This window comes from Borostomias antarcticus (assembly GCF_949987555.1).
Source record: "Borostomias antarcticus genome assembly, chromosome: 7".
NCBI lineage: Eukaryota > Metazoa > Chordata > Actinopteri > Stomiiformes > Stomiidae > Borostomias > Borostomias antarcticus.
Window position 1 is genome coordinate 23,853,355 of NC_140240.1, and position 8,614 is coordinate 23,861,968.

Consider the following 8,614-nt stretch of genomic DNA (forward strand, 5'->3'; position numbering starts at 1 on the left):
AGTGGCGGTGGTGGTGTTGTTGTTGTGCCCGGTTCTAACGTTCCGTGTCTCGTCAACACACAGTGGCGGTGGTGGTGTTGTTGTTGTGCCCGGTTCTAACGTTCCGTGTCTCGTCGGTTCCCCAGGGCCCCCGGCTGCGACCTGGTGGTCACCTACTTCTTCTGCGGCGAGGAGATCCCTTACCGCAGCGTGATGAAGACGCACAGCCTCACCCTGGGACACTTCAAAGAACAGCTCAGCAAGAAAGGCAAATACAGGTAAACACACACACCTTTCACAGGAATACACACACACACACACTATCGCACGGTCACACCTTGTGCCACCTTTTCACGAACATTGGCTGCGATCAAAGAAGGATGAGAGGGAGTTTTATTTTTTTACGTTTTGCTACGTTTCTAGCTAGTAGCTGTGTATGTGTGAGTCGGTGTATGCGCGCGTGTGCGTCCTCTGTGTGAAAGGTCGCGAGCGTCGTTGTGTTCAGTAGTGCGGTGGAGAAGTGGAAGTGAGGGAGGGAGTGGGGGGGGGGGTCGGGCCAGGCCCACGGTACAGTTTTTCAGCGCTGGAGCGATTTCGGTCACATCTGGTATTGATTTCCATGGTAAGACAGCCTTAATAAGCACGGCTTTGAAGCCAGGGCCTTTTATTTTCTGCACAAAGACTCGTGCCACCGCGAGGCCCTCGAATTCCTCGTCCCGGGATTGGCTCAGGCAGAATCAAGGGCACCTATTCTAATCTACGAAGAAGGTATAGCAGTTACCATTGAAAAAATATCACCACCAAAGTTTTCAGTCACTTATCTAGAACCTTCAACTACTTTTCTGACTAGTGTGTATGGCCGTGATTACAATGGAATTTGGCTCTCGATCAAAATAACCTGCGGTAACTCCAAATGTGAAAGTTAGCATCTTTTGTACGTCCCCTGCGTTAGCCTTTATATAAGCTGTGAGCAAAACCAAATACATGAAGTTGGTGTTCCATGACATCAGCAAACAGGTCACACCAACACAGGCATCACAGGCACATCTGCTTGTTAGCTGAGAGAGAGAGGGAGAGAGAGAGAGGGGGGAAGAGGGAGAGAGACCCTGCAAACAACTCATTGCACCCCTGCCATCCCATAATTCTTAAACGAAAGGAGAGGGGGGGGGGGGGGGGGTTGCGATTTGAAGCGGCTGGCTTTAATGGTGCAGAATGTGTGGAGTTGGTTAATTTGGACATGGCAGCATTTCAGCAGAGAACAGTACCACAACGCGCTGCCAGACAATATTGGTGCCAGATGTAGCAAGGAGAAAAATCCTGCCACATAAAACATGTTCCAATGGAAAGACTTCTTCTTCTCCTCTTTCTCTTCCTCTCTTTCTCCTCCTCCTTGTTCCCTCTCTCTCTCTCTCGGTGAAACAAAGCTTTGCCTTTGAACTGTTTGTTAGGAGCGAGGAGGAGGATGTCGCTTGTTTGCTCGCTGAAAAATAAGGTTGCAATTATATCGGGAGAGACGAGGCCCCCGAGCTTTGGCTCCAGTTGATTTACGCGCCGAGATGACACTCCGGCCGCTGCCCCTCCTCCGCCGCGCCTCGCCCGGTCTCCGATCCCCGCTGCGACTGCGACGCTTTCGATTGTTGAAAAATGGCGTCATCTGAATATGCGTTAACTACAACCCCGGTCCCTAAACCCCCCCCACCCCCCGTTGTGCTTAACACCAGCAGACTAGATCAGAGACCCTCGCAGCTGTAAAAGTCTCCCACAACATTCGCTCCGGCGTTCGCCAAACACTGGCGTTCGCGTCCTATTACAGACAACGCGGAAAAGAAAACCCATGTGTTTTTTGTGTGTTTTTTTCATCCTCCTCTCCGATAACACGTGTTGTTTGCGCGGCTTAGCTCGGCGCTAGCTCGTAAAAATAAAAAAACGAAAGAACGAAAGCCTTTTATTTCTTTTTTTGGGGGCGGGGAGAGGAGAAATTCTTCAGTGCGGCCAGACGCACGCGCACACGCGCGCACACACACACGGGCAAAAACGAGGCATTTTCCATTACAAAGCTCATCATTAAATCTCCCCCGCTGCTTTCTCGCTGGCGTTCTGAAAAGGAAGAGGAGGAATCATTAGGACCTCCGCCGACTTCCCGAACTTGAAACCGACCTGAGGACTGGTGTTTGAGGGACGGTGGGAGGCGTCCAGGGGAGAGGAGGGCTGGGTGGGTGACCTTGTGACCCTAAGGGGGAGCGTCTCTTTTGGTCCACCCCTCTCAGGGGGTATCGCCCCCTCAGGCCCTGCCTGCGTCCAATCTGTCACACTCCCTCACACCGGGGGGGAAGGGGGGGCAGGAAAGGCCTCCTCTCTCTCTCTCACTCTCTCTCTCACACTCCCCCTCTCTCTCCCCCTCAGTTCCCTACCCAGGGTGTGTGTGTATTTTATAGTGCATGTGTCTCCATGATTCTGCCTGTCTGTCTTCCATTGTGTGTGTACGTGTGCCCCCACACGTGTGTGCCGTCTGGGTGCGTGCGAGCATGTGTGCCGTGTGCCCGAGCATATGTGTGCGTGTACGAGTATTTGCGTTTTACTGACCGGCAGACTCTCAGGCACCTGAAACGTCAGCCCCCGTGACAGAAAGGCCCTTCATTTGACAGCAGGTCCAATTAGAAGACGGGAGACGATAGGAGCGAGAGTCCATTGGGGGGAGGGGGGGGGGGGGGGGGGGGGGGTTCAGACAGGCTTTAATTACCCCTTCAACTTTAATGAGACCTTCCAGGGCAGATAGACATCTGCAGAATGGCCGACAGTCACGTTCCTCGCCGTGGCTGCCTCTAATATCTTGAATTATCACTGGGAGTGGCCCTGGAGAGGCAGTTGAACTCTGTTTATGAGCGGCGCAAGTCACGCCTCGGCCTTTGAAGTGTGGAGCAAAGCGCCCGGGCGCCGCTATGACTGAGTTCGATGTCGTCAAGTCCATGACTCACATCCAGCGCGTCGGGCAGGTCGCGTAGGTGTCTCGGGGTGACTCTGAAGAGATAGGAGAACGCCGAGGCCAACATACTGATTTAAAATCACAATGGTGTTTTTTTTTTTTTTTAAAGGTTTGCTTTTAGCTCTGTCGCCTCCCTGATAGCGCTGACCGTTTCTTGTTTTTTTTGTCTCCCCTCTGTCCGGCTCCAGGTACTACTTTAAGAAGGCCAGCGACGAGTTTGAGTGCGGAGCGGTGTTCGAGGAGGTGTGGGAGGACGCCGCCGTCCTGCCCGTGTACGAGGGCAAGGTCCTGGGCAAGGTGGAGAGGATGGACTGATGCCAACGCTACCCTACCCTACCCACCAACCAAATACCAACCCTCTGCCAGGAACCGTCGCGAGGAACCGGACTTCTAGAGACTATGAATGGAATAGTACTCCAGACTTTTTTTTCTGTCTTTTTCTATTATTAAGCTAAACAGAGTTAATATATCCAGCACAAGAGGAGCGATCTGAAGGAACACGAGCCAATGAAGTACGCCGAACCCAGAGGAGGGCCCCGCCCCCCTGACTTTCTTAACCAATCAGCCTTAGAAAAAGAAAAAAAAAAAAAACACAAGGGAACGTCACTACAAGACTGAAAAGAGAGAGTTGGAGGCCTCTGGGCGAGACTCCGCACCCTTTTCGAATATAACCACTGAAGATGCAGAGAACTGTTTTTTTGTTTGGTTTTTTTTTCGGAAAAAAAATGAGAGACTTGGCATTGCGTTAACGTGTGGGTTCCTGACTAAGTGCAATGGACTTGCTAGCACCATAGGGGGCCCACTGTGTTGCCACCCGCTCTTACCTGTGCTAACGTAGTTACGAAAACGTCTGTACGTGTGCATATACATACATGCATATATGTATATATACATGTATTATATATATTGATGCTTTTTTGTCACGAGTTGAAAGTTTCTATTGAGTATTTATTGAAATTAATTGTCCCTCCTACACACTTGTAACCCCTACCCCCTGTAATACCCCCCCCTCCCATGTCCAGCCAATGGGCAAGCTGCTTTGAGTATTGGGAGAATACTGTGGTGATTTATTTTTTATTATTATTTACTTTTTCGTCACAAAGGATAATGACATTAGCTTAGCATCCCCTCCCCCATAGCTCATACCGAACCCATACCAACCTGACTACCCGACCCATACCAACAACCTTACTACCAGACCCATACCAACCCATACCAACAACCTTACTACCCGACCCATACTAACAACCTTACTACCAGACCCATACTAACAACCTTACTACCAGACCCATACCAACAACCTTACTACCAGACCCATACCAACAACCTTACTCAACCAATCGGTCTTGTCTTAGCTACGTCCCTCCACTATTAGTAACGTCAACCCCAGTCTTGATATATGCTGCTGATAAGATGTACTCTCCAGTTCCTAGAGTAGTGGTTTCTCTCTCCCGATAACACTGAGCTCAATCTTTGTTTAGTTGTGCCTTTGTTTGTGGACCAGGCATTGCACATAGGAACGAATTAGGACTATTAGAATACATGCAAATGGTAACCTGGAGCACAAGTTGTGGTCATAAGCGTCTAATACCGGAAGAGTTTACGGCGAGCACACCACAAATAACCTTGCGCTAACGAAAGCTACTTCGCAAAGGAGGTAGCAGCTAATGTCAACATGCTAGGAATAGCTTCCGTACCCTTATTTATACTGCAGTACGTTGAAGCAGCGTGGCTCCAATAGCTTTTGAATGTTGTGATGATAACGTGTTGAGAAAAAAGAAGAAACTGAGCTCTTGTACACATTGTAATTATGCATTCTGAAGTATGGATAAATGGACACACACACTATTGCTAGTGTTTTATGAGTACAGCACCTGTGCCTACATGGAAGTCATACCATGTGCTACCCTGCTTCAGGGTGTAAAGATATCCCTTGGTTTTCAGAAGGGTTTTATGTTGAAAAGATATTTTTATGCTTTGAATAATATCCTGTAATCATGTTTTTTGTTTTGTTTTTACACCATGGCTTTTTTGTTTTGTTCTATCTAAACTGTAAATTATACATTATATACAGAGTTTCATTTAAAGATTTACATGGACCTATAATTATTGTAATTATTAAGAGATGTAGCCTTTATTAAAGTTTTATATTTTTCAAATGAAAACGTCTGTCTCCATGCGTGTGTTGTTGAAATCCGAGAGGCGAGAACGACTTTAAAAATGTGCTACTTCACTTGGGATTTTAAGAGCCTGTCTTCATTTGAAAACAATAATGTCCAATGTCCATAACACGTATAGACAGACATTATTCGCGCACATCTGTCAACCCAGACCAATCCCTTTGTTGCATTCCTAAGTCCTTCCTTGGTAACAAGGCTACGGTCACCTGTTGTGAGATCCCCATTGGCTGTGGTTCTTTGTTTTCTGTGATTGGCAGATCGCTATGGTGGCTGGCACCTCAAAGAGAGAAACCCAAGGGGGTTCTGGGAGAAGGAGTCTTTAGTACGGGTAACCTTATTATCGCTGGCTTTTCTGTCTAATCAGAATCTGCTAAAGCGACTCCCTCCAGTCATCCTGACTGGAATTCTTCAAAATAAAGATGTTTCATCTCCCCGAATATACTTCAGTTATGTTATATTCTCATATCCAAGGTTAGATCATCAGTTGCCACAGAGTAGTTAATGCGAAAGCAACCAAACAGTCATATTTTATCATGACAGAATCATCTGGAGAAAAATTCAGCTTCCAGTTAATAAAAACTACAAATTACGCTAAAAGCTACACACTGACAGTAAATTGGCATAGAAGAAAAATTAAAACAGAAGATTAATTTAACCTTCAACCTTTATACATAAGGGCCCTAAGTCCTTCTGCACTTAAAATGCATATAGGCCAGGTAGGCTACTCTCTTTGGTCTAATGGAATGAAAACAGGGCCATCCAGCTAATTGGCAGATTAGAGTGCACTGGGGACTTGCTCTCTCTGCATCAGTCAACACAAACATGCAATGAAGCACCCAAGATCCCCTACGAGAGAGCTTAGACGTATTTGCCTCAATTATCTGGCTTTAATGTGTGTGTGTGTGGGGGGGGGGTATTAAAATACAGAATTAATTACATTACAACAGTTCTGGAAAGAGTTTATTCAGAGAGCGCCAAGTCGATTTGATTAATTTCGAATACGCTTGAAATGGTCAAATTATCGACTTGAAAAAGTGATTTCAGGTTGACAACGCCTAGTCATTAACCAAGATGAAAACTTGTAATGTCAACCCTATTATGGTAGATGGTATTATCTTTTTCTGCTTCTACCTGTGTGTGCCTAAACCTGTGTTTGAGCTTAAGGGTAATGCGAAGGAAATCAGATTTGCCATCTACTAATATGTTATCCTCAAACATCAAAACAGTAACTTTCCAATTTTGCCTACTGCACCTTTACGCAAACAAACCACTCGCTTATCTTTAACACTAAACCAAAGGCACATTGGAATAGCAGCTCTGGTTGTGTGAGAGTTTGAGGCAGGCAGGTGTAACCCTCCACCCCTCCGCCCTGGGTGCCCTCTCCTCCCCTGCCGCCTCTATTTTTATAGCCTATCGGGGCTCGGGCTTTGAAAGGAAACCTATCCAGGAAAATTGCTCGCATTTTTCCCCACCGAAGTGTTGATAGATGGACATTGACTGTCGCATTCCCTCTCCCCGCACAACAGGAGCCCTGCTTGGACCTTCCCACCACCCTGCCCCCTACTATCTCTCAAATATACCTCCGTTCAAAAATGTGTGCAGTTGGAGTCCTAGGCTATTGCTATGTCAGGAACCTCGCGACTTTCGGGACATTACATTCTGGTGTGCCGCAACTCATTAAGACAGCTTCTTCCTTTGGGGGCACGCGCTAGTAGCCTACTACACACAGCTCTCCACACGTTTTGTTCTTTCCCCGTGCTCGAGAAAAAGGGAGCGACCAGAAAATGTTGGTTTTACATTGATTTCATTGGCTTTCATTCTCTCTTTCCCCCAGCCCCTCTCTCCTTCTCTCTCTCTCTCTCTCTCTCTCTCTCTCTCTCGCTGTTCTCTAAACAGTGCCATTCATTTCTCCTTGTGCTGTTGTAATTGGCATTTAGCATGGTTGGGGCTATTGTAAACACGCCTGTGTGAGACTGTTAAAAGAGGCACCAGTCGTTCTCCCCGGGCTACGCTAGCTAACTCGCGAGGCAGGCCGGGCTGCGGCTATTGTGCCGGCGAAGCCTTTGTAGATTTGCAGTTGGGGCCCGTTTTAATCGCCTTCTCATGCTCCGCTGACTCGCTTTGCATATTTAATTGCCAGGTAAAATCATCTTGTCAACAATCCATTTAATTATTTGATTGTACAGTAACCATAAAGATCATATGGAGGGAGAGAGAGAGAGGGAGCAGCAGGCGGCAGAGAAAGAGAGGGGTCTGTTGCCAGAATAGACATCAAAGCGGTGCCTTGATGTTGATGTTGAATGGGCATTAATGGTTTCTGAAAGCAAGAGATTGCACGGGGGGGGGGGGGGGGGGCGGCGTAGAAAGGGAGAAAATAAAAAAATAAACCCCCTTCTCTGACAATCCCGCCAGCAATCTTGGTAAATGCATAAACATTGGAACCCTGTGCCAGGAAGAGAGAGAGAGAAAGAGAGAGACTGGTCGTGGTGTTCATTCTTGTTTGGAGCAACAACAACCTTCGAGAGTTGAGCGCACTGAGGAGAGAAAGATAAAGAGCCAATCAGAAACGGTGTAACAGCATGAGGGACCAGGGGGCCACTGATTGAGTCTTTAGCTGGGACAATTAGACTAATACCTCTATTATAGCCTGGAATCCTCCATGACGCACTGGACCCCAGCCTCTCTGCGCTCGGGACTACATCTTTTTCTTTTACAAGGCGTGGTCCCTGTACACTGTCAGGGATATGGAATCACCTTTAGACTATAGTCTTGCGATACAAGACTTTCGAGATCTCCGCTTCTGAAACTCTGGAGAGATGTCCAATGAAAGTCGTTGCCTTAACAGCGCCAAAAACCAACGCTACCACTCAGAGCACTGCCTGCATCCCCGATAAGGTGAAGGACCCGCCCTTCCAGAAACCAGGAAGGACCGCCCTAAAGATGTTGGATTGGTTCTGCAATGCAGGTTTTTTTTCAATCTCTCATTGCTTCCAACCACTTTTAGCAACAAAACCTGGATATATGTCTTCAGACTCTAGTTGAGCACAGACTGACATTCTACCAATTCTACCTTTAGACCACTTCCAGGAGCATTCGGTCTCCTGTCCAGCATTTTATTTTAAACTTGAAAACAGGTGATTCAACAAGCCATTCAGATTTGCCTCCACTTTTGAGGTCAGAAGGGGACTCATTAGAAGTTGTCGTATAGAGGCATGCTAGAATGCTTAATCCAAGTGGTATTTTCAGCCAAAAAATATTCAAAGACCCCAGAGACCTATATTAACTTGTTGAAAAGGAACGTGATAGGGGACTTTTAAATCAGTATGAACTGGTGCTAGACAGCATCATTGTATCTTATCTTGCCATTGTGCTCTTGGTCTCAAACTAAATGTAGTTTCTTGTCCTATTTGATTGTGGTCTTTCTGTTTTTTAAACTTAAGCTACTGGCTGCCTAAATGTCCTCCGGGATCAA

At 47.0% G+C, this 8,614-nt stretch overlaps 1 protein-coding gene across 3 annotated transcripts in view; it reads left to right on the forward strand.

Annotated features, from left to right (window-relative positions):
- The window catches only part of axin2 (axin 2 (conductin, axil)), a 30,011-nt gene extending 26,244 nt beyond the window's left edge, over positions 1-3,767 (forward strand). For all 3 annotated transcript variants that reach the window (XM_084440761.1, XM_084440760.1, XM_084440762.1), the window contains exons 10-11: positions 126-257; positions 3,151-3,767. In XM_084440761.1, the coding sequence (XP_084296887.1) occupies positions 126-257; positions 3,151-3,277 (259 nt within the window). In that variant the 3' untranslated portion in view covers positions 3,278-3,767. The remainder of the gene's footprint in view (positions 1-125; positions 258-3,150) is intronic.
- The last annotated feature ends 4,847 nt before the right edge of the window (positions 3,768-8,614 follow it).